The 17,692-nt window shown below is 36.4% G+C and overlaps 1 protein-coding gene across 1 annotated transcript in view; it reads left to right on the top strand.

The window, feature by feature from the left end:
• Window positions 1-12,541: 12,541 nt before the first annotated feature.
• LOC125389357 (fibronectin type III domain containing protein 3C1-like) overlaps window positions 12,542-17,692 on the top strand; it is a 58,263-nt gene continuing 53,112 nt past the window's right edge. Inside the window, exons 1-3 of the mRNA XM_087902900.1 lie at window positions 12,542-12,653; window positions 13,391-13,507; window positions 13,861-13,936. Coding sequence (XP_087759026.1) covers window positions 12,576-12,653; window positions 13,391-13,507; window positions 13,861-13,936 — 271 coding nt within the window. The 5' untranslated portion in view covers window positions 12,542-12,575. The remainder of the gene's footprint in view (window positions 12,654-13,390; window positions 13,508-13,860; window positions 13,937-17,692) is intronic.

A 17,692-nucleotide genomic window follows, 5' to 3' on the forward strand; every position in this document is an offset into this window, starting at 1 on the left:
AGTTTGCTGCTTGGTATGCCTCCCTGGGAGTGGGGTGGGGTGAAGGTGGCAATGTCTTGCAGGAAGCTCCCTTGCACCCTTCCTGGCACTCACTTGGGCTCCCTTTGGCCTGCCCAGAGCTCAGAAGCCCAGGTTATTCTGTGGCCCTCGCAGAACTCAGACTTCGAAATCTAGGAGTGCTCAGTCCACCACGTACAGCTGTTCACGAAATAACTTGTTGCATGCACACTATAGCAATGAGGTCCGGGGCTTTCGGAAAAACTCAGGGGCTTAAAGGACAGAGAAGACCCAACAGGGATAATAGGAAAGAATAGGATCTTTGTCAGCACCGGGTGAGAGGGGCGGTCAAGGAGCCATGGCCAGTCCCCGCCCCCTCCCTCCCTTTTCCCCTGACCTGGTGGCCTGGTTAGTCTGTTTGTACCCTCCTGGGGCTGTGGGCCTATGACCCTGCTGGGTCGACAGCGGGGGGCGCGGGCCCGCAGCTACTCTTGTTTTTCTTTTCCTGTCACTTTTTCTTTCTCACCCCTCCCCTCTCACTCCTTGGGCTCGGGAACAGCTGCTGCTGTAGCTCCTAACTTTGTGCCTTTCTTCTCCCCCACAACGGCTGTTGGAGTCTTTGGAGATGCAGGCTGGCTGTCCCGCCAAGGGGGCGTGAGCAGCCCTGGTGCGCGCCGAAGAGGCACGGACTGGACGGTGCGGTGGTGACCGGATGGAACGGGGCTAGGAGCACGAGGCGGCGAGGGAGGGGCGGCGAGGGGCGAGGGGGCGGGGCGGGGCGGGGCGGGGCCAGCAGGCCAGGGGCTGAATGTGCCTGTTGCTGGGATGCTGATGGATAGGGTTACAAGGCTGCTGGGGCCGGCTAGAGGAGGTGAGGGGATATTTTTGGAGGGAAGAGTTTCTGAGTGTGGGATCCGGAGTGGGGGGAGGGCGAGAGGACACCAAAAGTTCCTCCTACCTCTGGGCTTTCGTCTGGATTTCAGACCGTGTAAAAGGCGCGGTCCCCGCCAGCCATTGGGTGCCGCATGGACCTTCCAACGCACTCCAGTGCCTTGCGTCCAGCGGTCGGCAGCATAGGTCCCGCCAGCTCTGCCTTTCTTCGCTTAGCTTCCCTTGCTTGTCTTTGTGATTGTTTTCCAGTCCGGTCTTTTTCTTAATCTTGAATTGGCCACTGTTGCTGAATCTCTTGCTATCGGAAATCAGATCGAGAAGTATCTGAAGGAAGAGTGACGCTTTTGAAGAATTTTTGTCTCTGCTTAGCTATGCTCCTTGACTTTGCAGCAACTATACTTTTCTATGTGCAATTAGTCACAGAATTTGGAGCTCCTACACTCTGTGTGAACGCTTTGCAGAAAATCTTGTCTAATTCTCTCCAGTGATTTTTTTTCTTTTCTTTTTCATTATACGTTGACTGGTAAGTGAACTAGACACTTACTTTATTGATGGGAGAAATTTAGATTCCTTGAGGAATGTACACAAGAGAATTGTCCTGCGCTGGGCATCATTTATTTAGCCACCTAAGGGATAAGTATTTATGGCTTAGGGTGGAGAGACTGTTTTGAAATTATTAGTGTTTTGTTTTGTTGTGTTTTATATCTGCAACTTTTGTGTCGCGCCTTGAGGGTATCGTTATTTTCGTGGATGTAAACTTTTCCAAGGCTTAAAAGTAAACTAACTGGTAATGTCCTTGCTTTTTCTACCTAATTTATTATTGTTGCTATTATTGCTTGCTTGCTTGCTTGAGGTGCCCTGTGAAATACTCAGAATCAAGTTGTCTGGCACCTTCATAATGGTAAATGTTGGAAATTTGTCATCCCGAATTTTGTATATTTAACAAAAGAACAAATTATTTTCAAAGGCTTTTGTTGATGCTGAATTCATTTACGAAATTAGTAATTATTTTCTCAGTATTCTGACAGATTCAAAAGCATCAAGAAACTTAAACATTGATTCAAAACTTCAACACCTGAAAAGAAGAAATCAACCTTTATGCTACCTCAGGGCTGGGCTCTGCGCACCAAAGTTCCCTGCACCAAAGTTCCCTGGCGCACTCCACCCCCTCCTTTGACATTCTTAAAGTAATAGCTGTGCTGTATAGAGTGAGTAACAGGAATACCAGGGAGCTTTCATGGTTTATTTTTGTAAATGAGCACAACAATTATTTTTTTTATAGAATTTGTTGCCTTACATTTTTTTTTTGTTCTGGAAAGAACAGAAAATTAGTTTTCAAAAACGTGTGCTCACGTCTTTTTCCACAAGTTATGTTAGCTTTAATCATTCATCAAGGCATAAAATGGTCATGAAGGGTGGCAAATTAAAGCTAATTTGTCTCATGAGAATATTTTTATTTGAGAAGTTCCTAATAACAACTTTTTCATTCAACAGTAAGTAGAAACCTGAATGATAGAATTGCAAAGCATAGCTTTAGGTAAATTTTTTCCACCTGTTTTTATGTCCACCTCAAAGCAAGCCTGTGTTGAAATTTTTCCAGCCCAATGTAACTCCATGCCGCTCATCACTGCTGAGTGCCAGATTTTATTTAGCAGGGGACTAAATACCTTTTACTGCACTGACTTTTTATATCATTGAAACACTGACTGTAAAACCAGTATCACTTCTTGTTTTAAATGCCCACTAATGCAATCCTGACATCTAGGACCTCAAATCCAGTTTTAAGCTCTATGCCAAACTCCTTGTGCTCTATTCCAGTAAAATTAGGTTGACCAAGAAAATGAGATCGCAATTTCCTTTCTATGATATTGGAACTTTGTTATAAATTGCAGTTGTCGTTCATAATGAAATTTATTCTGGAAATACTCGAGGAAAAGTAAATTTATGGTGATCTTCTGCTTTGACGTGTTAGCTTTCGCGAACTCTCGAATCTTCACTCAACAGAAGGTCTGTGTGTTCAATCAGTTTTGTTTGCTTTCCTTTGTTTTGCTGTGATTTAGAAATAGAATTTGACACTATCACCAGTATTTTCATCTCAAACGAAAACAGTTTTATCACAAATTCTCATTCTGTCATAATTACATTAATGAATTAAGTAAACTAAAAGATTTAAACTTACTACAATACTCTCTTTGTTACTTTGCTAAAAAAAAGTGAGTGACTTTTCTGCTTAAAAGATTCAACAATTAAAAGTAATTCAACTGTGTAAAAGCTCAGAGTTTTGAAATGTACAGTTTAAGATATTTAGTTTGGCCACACTTTTTGATAATCATTAAGCATAATTTGATGCTCAATGATAGTTTGAGAGCATAAATTCAGTAGATTATCTAAAATTAAAGAATAAGGGACGTTTTGAAAATCAACCTTTTAATGCTAATATCTTGTTCTTCTGTGATGAGAAAGGTGGTATTCTGCAATATAGGAAATTCACTGGAGTATTGCTATTTTAATAATTTTAAACAGGAATGTCTGGCAAAATAAATATTCACAGAGATCTTACTCAAAAATTTTAAACATCTTAATTCTTTAAAATCCTTTTTACCAAAAAGGACCATTTATTTTGTCAAATGGAGACAATATTCAAATCCAGACTCTTGAGTCCATTCAGGAAGCACACACACAACATATGACCCTATTGACCATTGCCAAAGCTAGACATAGTTTCTCAACTATGACTGACATTTGTAGTTTTGACTTTTATTGGAGGTATTATCTTAAAAATGTAACATAATGATTTCTTAATGATGAAACTTCAGAATTAAAAATGCCATTCTAGGGCAGCCCGATGACCATCCATTTCCATAGTCCAAACCTGGTAGTGACACGAAAAGATGTTTTGTGAAGAATATACTTGATTTTTATAATAGGCCTCCAAACACCAGAGTGACATTTCATAATCCTTGGTTTCCATTAATAATCAAAAATTGATCAATATTTTAAATATGTCTCTAGCCTCTCCAGCTTATGCTATATTATTAATATGCTATATTTCCATTGGCATTTGGCATAAAATTCCTTATATATTCTTCTCTACTTGAGTGATCTATCGATTCTTACTTATATTTGCCTTTAAAATCACATTTCCACTTGAGTTTCCTCCCCACAGCACATACACCCATGAATTGGGGATAGAAAAGTACCAAGAGGGGTTGAAGAAATGCACATTTATCCTAGGTTTGCTCTCTCCTTTTCTCCTTTTATGCTTGTGCTTAAAATTTAAAAGTGGAATAGGAAAATAATTTAAAAAATATAAGTCACTTCTCATACCACACAGCCAGAGTCAGCCACTGGTAAAATCCAATTATATTTGTGTCCAGTCTATTTTCTATGTATATGTATATGCCCCCACAAAGTACTAGTTGCTACTGGATGCATGCTGCAGTAGTTTTTGTTTCTTTGGGAGTTCCTTAGTTTATTTTAATTTGTTATTGGTTAGGGGATTGTTTGGCGCTTTGAGGGAGTTGTATGTGAGTATTTTTATTTGCCATGCTACCCTCAAACCTATGATCATTCTTCCTCCACCTCTCATAGCTGGCATTGCAGACATGCACCACTGCCATTCCTTATCTTCCCATCCTAAAATTCTAGCTTTAAAAAAACAGTCTTTATGAATTCCTAAAATATTTAAGCACTGAGATGACCAACCATTTTTCTATTTCATCTGAAGTATTGTTTCTCTGTGTTTTATTGAAAAGCAATATAGTCTGCTCAAGTGTTGTGTCTTTTGGTTAACAACTGATTCATGGAAAGTTCTCCAGTGATACTTAAATTTATATTCAATGTCTTTTCCATATGTAGTCTGTGCAGATATTACTAAACAGAAAATTGGGTGTCACCTTTAATTTTTTGTTTTCCTCCTTGTAAAGTAATAATAACATACTAAATCCCCGGTTTTCCTTGAGACAATGTCTCCCTGTATAGTTAAGGCTGGCCTCAGATATGATTCTTCTGTCTCGGCACCCTAAGTTCCAGGATTACAGGAGTGCACTATCATGCCCAAATACTATATTTCCAACTTTAAAAATTTTCATTCCCTACAATGCAGTAATTTCAAATGTTTAAATATTTATTCTCCAGTACTACCTCTTGTGCCCATTTTAGGCAAATATCTCATTGATATCACTTATATATTCCAAACTAATTGTGTGCTTTTTCACAGAATGTGTTTTTATCAATCCTACTGGCTACCCACAATTATTCAAATATTATAAATATGTGTTTCTAGAGCTAAGTAATTTTAGAAAACGTTAGAATAATGATGGTAGTGATGGTGGTGGTGGTGGTGGTGGTGGTGGTGGTGGTGTGTGTGTGTGTGTGTGTGTGTGTGTGTGTGTGTGTGTGTGTATCTGGCCTATATCTGACTTGATCCTGTGCCATTGATCTTCCAAATTCTCCAAGGATTACTGTAGACTCCACTGGGGACTGTGGGGAACATTTATATAATTACTATTACAGAATCAAAGAAATAGTTGATAATAGTCCTCTAATTTAACGAAAAAAAATTAGGATGAGAGTTTTAATTATAAGCTGTAGCTACTATTCATGGGGTTGAAATATCTTGTCTCAAGATTCAGTATATAAAAGGTTAGACCATTTAATATTCCCATGTTTTGTCATTATGTCTACAGTGTATTGTCTATATACATATATATTTTAATCATAAACTGTGTTTTACTGGATATATATTTCATATGTGTATGTAGCCTATCTTAATTGAACAATTGAAAGATAATAAGAGGTCTTTGAGTTTTGCTAATATAAATACATAGTTCATAGTTCACTTCAAGGATCACTTAACTATCATTTCAAGTACCATTGACCTCTCCCTTTTCTTACTAATTCTGGAAGTTATCATCGTTATTATGTATTTTGTGTTTTACTGTACTCAGTTTAGTATTTTGCTTTATATAAGTGACCCCATTTAACAAATAGGTTTGTGCTGAGTTTGTGTAGGTTAATTAATCTGAAACTTTGGTGATTTTAATAAATAAATAATACCACAAAATAGCAATTAGTAACCTTGGAAAGTTAAATATCCTTCTTGAATTTTGAATTCTAGTGCTTAAGGGGGGAAATGAATTAAGTTAAAGTATACTGAAAGAGTATTAAGACACTAGAATGTTTTAATATATTTTTTATTCTTGAAGGATTTCATACTTGTATGCAATGTATTTTGATCATAACCAACCCCTGCTCCATTCTAACTGTCCCCAATCCCCTCCCACTCCTTATGGTGTTCTTTCTTTTCTTTTGTTTTATAATAAAATGAGTCAAATCAGTACTGCTAGAAAGCACATGGGTATGGGGTCAACCAGTAGCCAGTGGCCAAATAATTGAAGAAATAGGAAAACTCTCTCCCCCTCCTCCCCAAAACTCTCTCCCCCTCCACCCAGAAAACCTCAACTGTTAGTAGCTACTCACTGGAGTTGGGGCATCGTGAGGTCCTCACCAACCATTTGGTTGTTCTGACTTCATTAATGCAAAGGCCATAAGATATGGGAATGCTTAAGGACCTTCTAAATAAAGCTGGAGAGATAGCTCAGCAGTTAAGAGACCTGTGCTTGCAGAGAACCTAGATTCAGTTCCCATCACCTCCATGGGAGCTCACCACCATCCTAAACTCCAGATATAGGGGATCTTCCCTATCTTCTGATCTCTGTGGGCACTAGGCACACATGCAGTATATGTACATACACAGAGACAAAACACTCATATAAATAAACTATAATAAATAAATCATGCTTTTAATTTTACAAAAGAAACTTTTAGGCAAGCAGGTAGATGGTGTTTATCTGCTACATGAACATTCCTTTGTAAATTTAACACTTTGTTTTAAATGTATTACCAGCATTGCTCTTTATTAATACATGAGGATATAGTATTTTCCCCTCTAAAACCTGCAGATTGGAAATCATTTTTAATGGGGACTATGCAAGAGTGAAAATCCAAAGTTAAGACTGCACAGACTGTGTATGGATTAAGTAATAAATATAGAGATTATAGGTTGCAAGGTAAATTGGGTTAGAGGATAAACTGAAAAGTAACTGATCTTGAGTCAATTCTGTTTTGGTCACCAGATTATGTGGGTGGAACAAGATAGAGAAGTCATGAAATTCTTACACTATGTGCCCTTTTGTCTTAACTGGGAATGTAGCTCAATGGTAGACCATTTGCTCAATATGTGCAAGACCCAGGCTTTGACCCTCAGCCCTACAAAGGAGAAGCAAGATAGGAAGAGGAGGAGGCAGTCAAGGAATAACACAGCTAAATGACCTTCCTCAAAAGAATTTAAGCATTGAAACTTCCAGGCAGATGTGTGGATGACAGTAGAAAAATCTATGCATTTCCCTGGTTTCACACATTATCAGACATTATGATAATCATGTTAGATACTCAGCACTAATGCAGTATAGTAAAAAGCCTGCTTCATGTGCTATTGTAAGGATTATATTGCTTTATGTGTGAATAATGCTTAGAATGGTGCTTAGAATTTTCTGTTATTATTGCTGTTTCATCTATTTTTAATATTTGTCTTGTATGTGTCTATGTGTGAGTGTGTAGGTGTATGTAGGTACACTCATACACAGTAAAGTACATATGCAGACCAGAGGTCGATGTTCCTTTCTCAAAATCTCTCCACCTTATTTTTTTTTTTTTTTGAGATGTGTTCTATGTTTGAACCTGCAGCTTCCTGATCAATAGATTGGCTAGCCAACAAGCCTCAGGAATCCACCCACTCATTCTCAAAGTTCTGGGATCCTAAGCATGTACTCTGTGCCTGGTCATTAAATGGAAGCTGTGATTCTGACCTCAGGTCCTCCTGTTTGCACTAAAGGCACGTTACCCATTGTGCTATCTTCCCAACCCCTTTCCGTTTGTTTTATTCAATTAAACTTCTTGCAATATTTTGAGGAGTAATTTGCGGCAAAATAAGCATATGTCTTTGTGAGTTAATAATATGGTGTACAACAGGATGAATACAATTAATAATATTGCATTATGTATCTCAAAATAGAAGGAATATGAGGGTACTCATCATAAAAATGATAAAAGTTTAAAGTAATGGTCATACTGGTTCCTAGGAGCTGATTTTAATATACTAATTAAAACTTCCCATTTTACCTCATAAGTATAAATATGATGTATAAATTTGATATGTCAATCAAAATGCTATGTATTTCTAATGGTGATATTTAACAGAGACTATCTAGTAAATATTGTCTTACATTGGGTGGGGACTTCAACCTCACCTTCAGAATTAAACTGGTCCTTTAAAACAGTGACAACTAGGGTTGACTTGAAAGGAGCCTGGAGATAAGATCCAGCTATGTCATTTGATGTTGATTGACCCTTTTGGCCTTATTTGATGAAGACCTAAAGATATTAGTAATTTTGCATTATTCCTGAGGTTACCATCATCAGAGTATGTTTCCTGATCCAACTGTTATATCCATGAGAAAATGCAGTTGGAATTCACTTTCAATAGGTAATATTAGAGAACTTTGTTTTTTGATGTAAATAGTTTTCTCTGATATTAGCTATATAAAATAGCAAATACCTTGAGTGATTGCTAAAGAAATGGTTTTATCTCTAAATTGGTAATTATCATTTTTTAATTTGAAGCTTGCCCATCTGTTCATGTTATGCATAGGGGAAACTAGTGATCCTCAAGGTAATAATTCATTTATATATTAAACTCTATTATTTAGCCAATGCTTTTTTTCTTTGGAAATGGGGCATTTAATTTTGAAAACGTTGTAATTGGGGCTATTTTCCAGTGATTGCCTATTAGAGGAGGGTATTTGCAGGTAAAAACGTCCAGCCTTCATTCAACATTTCTAAAGTGCCTGCTAAGCACTCAGCTGTATAGAATACAAACAAAACAGAACTTGCCTAATAAGGGGCAAAGCAAGAATTTGACCCCAGGTCTTTTGACCATCAGACATTGCTATAAAACAATGCACCCTACCTTCTTTGACGTGAAACAGAACTACTAAAATAATAGCATCACTTGTTCTCTTTCACCGAGATTGAGTAAGCTCTACCAATTCCCTGCATGATTAATATGAATATCAAAGAAATACACAGTGTGCTTTATGTAAAGTCAAAAGATAAATTTCAACTGAAAACCTAGGGCAAGAAAAAACTCTAAAACTATCTTTTGAAATAATGTCTTTCCATTCATGGCAGTCAGTATTTACAAGCACCAGTTCCTAACCATGCTGCTGCACACAGAATATACACTTTTCTGCTTTTCAACAAAAATTGAAAATAATGTCTAAGGTTCATGTGTTCCTTTTGAAATTACTCACACATGGCCTAGAATAAAGTGTTTATAAATGACTTCTGAAGAATTCTACTTGTTAGAGTAGACACAGATTCAGATGTCAAAGCTGCCTATTTTAAATATCTTTATTTCCTTACAATAAAATAACAGTGATTGTTTCTATCAGATCATTCATTGAATTGAACTGTAGCAATTACCAAGGCAGAGTGTTTCCCTGTGATCCTTCCCTTTGCTGCATTTGATATTTATGGTAAAAGTGTCAAGTCACTTAATTTAGCTTCAACATTTATGTAGTAAAAAGTAAAAAAAAAATTCCATATTACAACATGCAATAGAGCATCTGCACTTTTTAAATGTAATTGTTTCTGAACTTCTGAGTTCGAAAATGCTTGAGTCTAGAACCACCTTGAAATTAAACGTATAAAATCAGCTAAGAAGCCTTAATGTGTATATTTTAACATTTTCTCATAAATTTCTAAAGCTTTTTGCTTCTAAAAAGCTTATTGTTCCTCTGTGGTTTGCAGTTCCTTTTTTCAGTCACAGTTAATGAATTTTGTTCATACGCAGTGAATTTATTGAAATGAATTTCAGGGAATTTGTAGTTGCACAAATGCCACTCCCAGCATTTTTTCTTCTTTAGAGCTCTTGCAGTTAACGCATTACATTCATAGGCCAATTACAGCACAAAGCGGTACCAGAGTAATGGTAAATTTGTGAGGAAAATGGAACAGAAAAATGAAAGCATAGGATTATTTTTCAAGAACTTTCAAGAGCCTAAAAAGCAAAACTATTAAAGCTTCATTGAAAAAGGTACTTCACCTTATAGTTAATTGACCTACTTAATGAGGTGGAAAATAGACTATGTTGGGTGAGAGGTATTTAATGAAGCAACCCTAAAAATTCTCTACATGAGAAAAAAACTCCTTGGCAACCAAGCCTTTGTCAAATTGTCCTTCATTGTGTACTTATTTATCTTACTTGTACCTAATGGATGGAAGCTGTATTTAAAACAGTTGTTAAACTATGTTGTTGATAGGAAAGGTATATGTTCTTATTCCTTTAGCTGACTTGTGCTTGTAAAAATACTTAAATAACTGTGGAAGTTCAGTCCTAGAGCTTTTACCCTTTGTTGATATTTTGAGTGTACTAAAAAGGATAAGTGTGTCCTCATTAAAATAATTTTGTTATTATTATGATTAAATTTTGGTGGTGATTATATAAATAGTCATAGTATCTTGATTTCTCATTAACATTTTATTTTATGTGTGTGTGTGTGAATATTTTGTCTCTATGTATATCTGTACACTATGCGCTGGCCTAGTGCCCATGGAGGCCAGAAGAAGGCATTGGGTCACTTGGATCTAGAGTTACAGATGGTTGAAGCTGCCATGCGGGTGCTGGGAATTGAACCGAGTTCCTCTGGAAGAGCAGTCAGTGCTTCTAAGCTCTGAGCTATCTCTCAAGACCCAAAACAGTCATACTATCTTAAAGATATTGAAGATCTAACCATGAGTTTAATAGCTAATTTTTAATTATGAAATTAATTATAAAGTTATAAGGAAAAACGCAAGTCAAGCTGTAAAAGGGAACTGGATCCCTTACCTAATAGAGAGAACTTAATTTATAAGAATTAAAGGTTCAAAAGTCCAAAAAGGGAATTGGATCCATGTGATGTTTGTTATGGGAAAAGAATTTTCAGATGTTTCTATTTTAGAGAATATAATGCCAATTATAATTTCAGAACAAGTAAAGCTCCTTTGTCAATTTGTACTGAAGAGTAGTTAGTTCTCTCTCTCAGTCTGTCCACTGTGAATCTGTTGGCATATGGATGGCATCCACAAACCAAAAAATTCAATAAATGGTATCAATTTAAGATGATTGTGCACAAATGATTGGAAGTTCTGATGAAATTTGATACACTGGGAGTGAAAAAGAAGAGAAGTTGAGAAAGGCAGTAAAAGAAGGAAAGAGGAGAGAAAGGAAACTAAGGAGAGAGAGAGAGAAAGAAGATGCAGAGAGAGGAAAGAGGAGAAGAAAGGAGAGAAAGGAAGAGAGACGAGGGGGAGAGAGAGGAGATAAAGAATGGGGAGGTAAAGAAAGGAAAGAAGAGGAGAGAAGAGAGGAATGGATATAGGAGGGAGGAGAATGGAGTAAGAGAGAGAGGAGAGGGTTGGAGAGAGGGGGAGGGAAAGGGAGAGAAAGAGAGAGAGAGAGAGAGAGAGATTCTAATTTTAAATGGTATTGAAAGTTGATCAATCTAGCCATCAGAATAGGTCACAAAGCAATGAGTTTTGCCCTAAATTGAGCCAATACATTGATTACAAAAGGTATTTAGAATAATGTGAGTTGCTTGGCACTCCTGAGGAGCCATTTTAGGCTCTTAAAGGGGTGACGTTTCACTATCCCTCAAACTTTAAAAAATGTGTGTTTTCTCCTGATAGATACAATCCAGATTTCTTCATGATTCCAAAACAGTTATCTTTTCAAATTACTTAACTTTAATTTGTGGTGAAGCAATATTCACAAATAAGAAGTTTCCTAAGACCATGTTAAAGACTTGCAAAGGAAATGATGTCGCCAAATTATGACATATGAGTGTTCTTTTACTAAAGGGCTATGTCACAAGACCCTCATTTCAAGACTTGCCTCACTCCAGAGAGGTTCTGTCCTGAGCATCTTCTTTATATCTTGAAAGTAATCACATTTTCCTTTCTGTTTTTCACTTAAGTGTTTATTTTGTTGTTTAGTGTCATCTATAGCTGAAGTATTCCAATCAGGAAAGAAATCAAAGTTTAAAATTTGGTTTTAAATTTTTACGTTAGATTTGAGCTGTTTGGTTTAGTGTCCAAGGCAACTAAGGCAAACTTATGTATTTCTAACATAATTAATGGAAACCAATTAGTTCTTATAGCTATTTTTACAATGTAAAATCTTACAACTAATGTCATAAATTGAAAATCAGTTGGTTGAACTGAATGTAAGTAGATCAAATAGACAATGACTTGTTTAACAAATCCTTATTCATGTTGTTTAATGAGCTATCTTTATTTGTCTTCACATGAACGAAGAATAAACAATCAAGCCGAAACTGCCAACTCCACACTTGGTTCTGTCATTTATGAAGATCAATGACTGTAAATGATGTCTTTATGTAATTCTGCTTAAGTCAGACATTCCTAGAAAGGAAAATTAAGATGGATTTTCTCAGAAGTATCTTGTCATGTTTTGCCATTTAAAAACGTGATTTCTGACTACATTAAATTAATCTGTAAGTTTCTGTTTATTTGTTTGTTTGTTTTAGAAGTATCAATTAATGTGACAGTCAATCCTTTTAGACTCAATGGAACATCAACTTGCACCTTTTCTTTCTGAAATACCTCCGGCAGTGCCAATTATCAATGGAGATCCCATGTGCCCTGTAAGAGAAGTTTTGCTTCTTTTTATTTACATTATAACTGGTTTAAATGTTATGAAATCTGGCGCTGGTTTTCATTTAGATTATTTGTCACTTTTATGGTCACTTACTTGGGAAGCTTTTTTATTGTTGTTTTTTGTCTTTTTAGCGTTGGTTGTGTTCCTTGTGGGCCTTTTGAAAATCACTTAAGACATTCAATACTAGCTTATCCTACATAAAATTTTCTTTTGAATTAATTTGACTGTTTTTTAATACTCTTTTCCACAACTTAAAAGGCCTAGTCCTATATAGTAAAGTTTCTACTACCTATAGTTTCATAGGGTGTATCTTTTGAAATTGCGGGTCTATTGAAGACTAATGTTCCTTCATACTCATTCAGTTAGGAGTTCAGCTATCTAATAATTGGAAGTATTGTATTTGAATAGCAATAACTTCTATGAGTAAGATTGGTTTCTAGAAATTAAAATGTATAATTCAGATTTAGAATTTGCCCCTTTAGGAGATTCAATAGATGGCCTAACTTAGCATATAATGTAAAAAGATGATGGACGTTTTGTCCCTTGAATTAAAAAACAAAAGCAAACATGGTTCTTTAGCATAGCATCATGGACAGAAATGAGTGAGATATATGCATACATGAAAATGTCAAAATTATGTTCATTTTATTATTAGTGTATAATAAAAAGTTTTATTTCTAAAAATGAAAAATTGTAATTGTAATCAAAATTACTTTTTTTTAGATGGAGAATTACATTCTGGACCCCAACGCCATGGCAGCATACCCTAATTATTCACACATCATGAATCAACCCAAGATATATAATACCTGGCCTTCTTGTTCCCAATACTGGGCTCAAGTATGTCTGAATTTTACCTCCAGATAAATTTTATTTTCTGAGATTTTGTTTATTTGTTTGTAGAGTTTTTGTTCGGGGAGGGGGAGGGTAAATGCAGAAGAGAATACTGTCTTTCCACCTCAATGCACCTGTTTTCTATGACCTTATTAAGTTTTACTTTGGTGGAAGAGTAACCTGTTCTTACCAAGGGGTATTGAATTTCTCCTAAGTGCCCATTAACACAATTGTATTCTTCTCCTTGAGCATTTTGAAATCTCCATAATTAGGGAGCCTGAATATTATTCAAAAAATAATAATGACTTTTCCATAGATTTACAAAAAAAGTGTGTCATTAAATAATTATCTATTTCTAGACTGTAATCGTTCAAGTTAACCCTGGAGAGGTCCTTACGATAAAAGCTGATGATGGGTCCTTTCAGCACATTCAAGGTTTGTTAAAGTAGAATTAGATGTGTGTTTATCTTATAATCAGATTGAATGAACCTAAATATTACTGTAAAATCACTAGCAATTCAGTATTATGTCTTACCACTTGCAAGACAGAATACTCTTAAAATATTCCTCATAGGAGTTTAGTATAAACAGCATGAAAGATAATCTTGCTAATCTGTAGTGATACTTTGTTTGTAATCTAACAAATAAAGCTTACCTGAAGTTCCAAGTGCAGAGCTAAGCCACTAGTTAGCCATAGAGACCAGGCAGTGGTGGCATATACATTTAGTTTCAGTACTTGGCAGACAGAGGCAGATTGATCTCTGTGAGTTCAAGACCACCCTGGGCTACACGAGATTCATTCTGTGTAAAAGGGAAACAGAGCTCACACAAAGGTGATTCCAGATTTTGGGATCCCATGCCTTTAATCCCAGCACTAGGGAGATGTGGACAGGATCAGAGAAAGGAATATAAGACAGGAGGAAATAGATGCAGTCTGAGGTTTTGTAGAGCAAGCATTCAGTTTATTCATGAAGAATGGAATGCCCTTTTGATCTGAGGTTGAGGTTAGAGCTAGTGCCTGGCTGTTCTGCTTCTCTGCTTGTCAGGCAGGCTTTATATGGTAGATTACAAACAAATTATCACTACACTAATCTTTGTAGAAATCTTCAAAATTAACTTTTAAGATATGAAAACAATTTAATTGAGGAATTCTATTCGAAGAAATCCAGATATTGTAGATACTGATTGTTATTTATAGTTTTCCTTTTGACTTCAGTATGGGAATTTAATCAATTTACAATGTGATAAGTGCTAATGCTTTTAATGTAATAGTGAAATCTTTGAAGCAGTTTATGTACTACAGGCTAATACAGCGAACTATTTATGTCCATTGAGATGTTTGGCATATTTGTCAGACTGGAGAATATCAAAAGGCAGTGAAAATATCTGCATGTACTTTAATGTTTGCATCAAAATGTAAGGCCACAAAAAGACAAGCTAACGTAACAGTTATGTAGGTTACCTTTTACAGAGCTCTATCAATAATATATCAGAAAAATTAAAGAACATCTGAATTCTAGTGGCATATATTCTTATCAAAGTTAAATACAAGCTGATTGAATTTATATAGCTAAGTATAACTCAAGAGCCGAATGAAACATAAATTCCTCTTAATGGTCTTTCCCCTCTTTTAAAAAGATGAAAACATATACATTTTTTACTTCATGTATGTACATAATGTATTGTGATTATACCTCAATTGCCTTCTCTTGCTCCTCTCCAACTGATGCCCTTTTCCCATCTACTCTCTCCTCTGTTTTCATGGATGAAGCTGCTTAGTTTTGGTCATCAATTGAGTTTAATTAGGGTTTCTTGCATGAGCATGGACAGAGTTTTCTATGGGACTGTGGACAACTTAGGAATGGCTACACCACTGTAAAAAAAAAACTCTGCCTTTTCCAACCACCATTAACTGCCAATAATTTCTCAGGGAATGTGGGACCTTGTGACCCCCTCCCCTATAAGAACTGTTAACTGCCTGTAAATTTTCAAAGACACACACACACACACACACACACACATATATATATTCTTATTTTTTAAAAATTCATGTTGTTGAAAGGTAACATCTCTTGTTAACCACCAATATGTACAGACTATAGTAACAAAACTAGATATACTTTTATAAATATGTATCTTATATGTATGATTATTTAATCGATCAGTTTTAAGCTGTTCTACAGATGGAACCTTCAGAAAGCTCATTCTTTTACATTTCCAACAAATATTTTTTTAATGCCTAGCATGCACCATCATTGCACTAGGTACCTAGTAACAATAATGTCCAGGAAAGAGGCCACATGTATAAAGTATTGCATACAGTAATCTTATTTGATTGTATTTTAGTTATACATAAACATTTTATTATGCATGAAAACAGAAATTACCTCAATTTCAAATGGTCATTAATAAAGTATATTGCTTTATATTCATAGGCTTAATATTAGCTATTTTAAATGAAGATGGAATTTTTGTTTTATGCTAATTATTTTATATTCTAAAGTGATTTTGACCTACTGCTTTTGGGAATGACAGTAAAAATCCAGAGGCCCAGCAGATGTTCTTACCAGGCCAGAATAGATGCAGAAAAGATTGATTAAATTGGCAGAAATAGACATTCAGTGGGCAGTTTGTGAGAGAGAAAATCATCCCCTGAAAGGGAATGAGATTCTTTTATACAGTGAAGCAAAATTACTTAGTCTTACCTCATTTGTGTGGGTCTATATTTGGATACATAAGCAAGCATCTCACTCCCTTGTTAAGTAGTAAATTGTATAGCATCAGTTGTTGAGGGAGTTGACCACTTAGAATAAGGCATTATGGAGCCTTAAGAGTTATAAGACTTCTTAGCAGGGTGGTGGTTGCACACACCTTTGATCCCAGCATGCGGGAGGCAGAGACAGGTGGATCTCTGAGTTTGATGCCAGCCTGGTCTACAGAGTGAGTTCCAGGACAGCCAGGGCTACACAAAGAAGCCCTGTCTTTAAAGAAAAGAATTAGTAGACTTTAAAACAGGATGTAGTCATATGCCTTTAATTTCTGTACTCTGGAGGCAGAGGCAGGAGGATCTCTGTGAGTTCAAGGCCAGCCTCCTCTATGTAGAGAGTTCCAGGATACCCAGGGCTAAATAGAAAGACCCTATCTCAAAAAAAAGTTATTAGGCTTTAAATATTTATATAAAGCACTGTGGTCAAGTTCTTACTAGTGAGGAGCTGATAGTTAAAATGTGGGGGGTTGCTTTTATTCTTAACCCTTTTATCTCTAAATTTGTTCACTGATAGAACACCAGGGTCAAGTCATTGATAAGGGGTAAATATCACCTTCTGGAGCTTCTTCAGATCTCAGAAGGGTTAGCAAAGGGGCCATTGTTGATGTTGCTGATATGACATAGTATTTTAAGACCATAGGCAATACATAGAAGGTTTAAGAAGCATGTTGCAGGGAAAGGAGGAAATGAATATCTCAGAAGGTTTAAGGCCTAACTTGGAGATTGCAAAGTTGTTGACTGAGGAAGACGGGCACTGATGTCAATGATAATGGTAAAGACCCTGCAAGGATGCCATGGGAACTTAATGACCTTTAATATGAAAAATACCAATTATACCAGAAGGTTAAGAAAAGTCTGAGAGGAGAGAGAGAGAGAGAGAGAGAGAGAGAGAGAGAGAGAGAGAGAGAGAGGAGCTATGTCAGTGAATGAGTCCAAGAGAAGAAAGCCAGACCTGTGTTCTTCCCTAGGAGCAATCCCTCAGAGGTTACCTCCCTTAAATCTCCCCTACTCTTTTAGTCTTACCTTGCACTATCACTATTTGATTAACATATACATGACGTTTCTGTCTCAGGGTCAGGCAGGTATTCCTTGGACTACTGGAAGCAATGCTACAGATGAGGCATTTGGAAAATTAAACTGGTCCTGAAGAGCCTTGGGGGCTGTTGGAATTAGATCTAGTTCCATAGGCTAATTTGGTCAAGTATGTTAAGCCTAAGAAGCTATTGTGAGTAGTCTTCTATTGGTACCTATGCCTGTTGTAATTACTTTTCCCATTAGGAAAGGTATTGGCTGAAAACCCCTTATAGGTCAAGATATTTCAAAACAGGGTACCTGGAGGAGCTGGATGAAAGGACTAACTTGGGCAATGAAGGTATTGGTACAGATATCGGATGAATTAGCCATAAGGCAACAAGAAATACTAG

Source organism: Myodes glareolus, chromosome X (assembly GCF_982192425.1).
Source record: "Myodes glareolus chromosome X, mMyoGla1.1, whole genome shotgun sequence".
Classification (NCBI taxonomy): Eukaryota; Metazoa; Chordata; class Mammalia; order Rodentia; family Cricetidae; genus Myodes; species Myodes glareolus.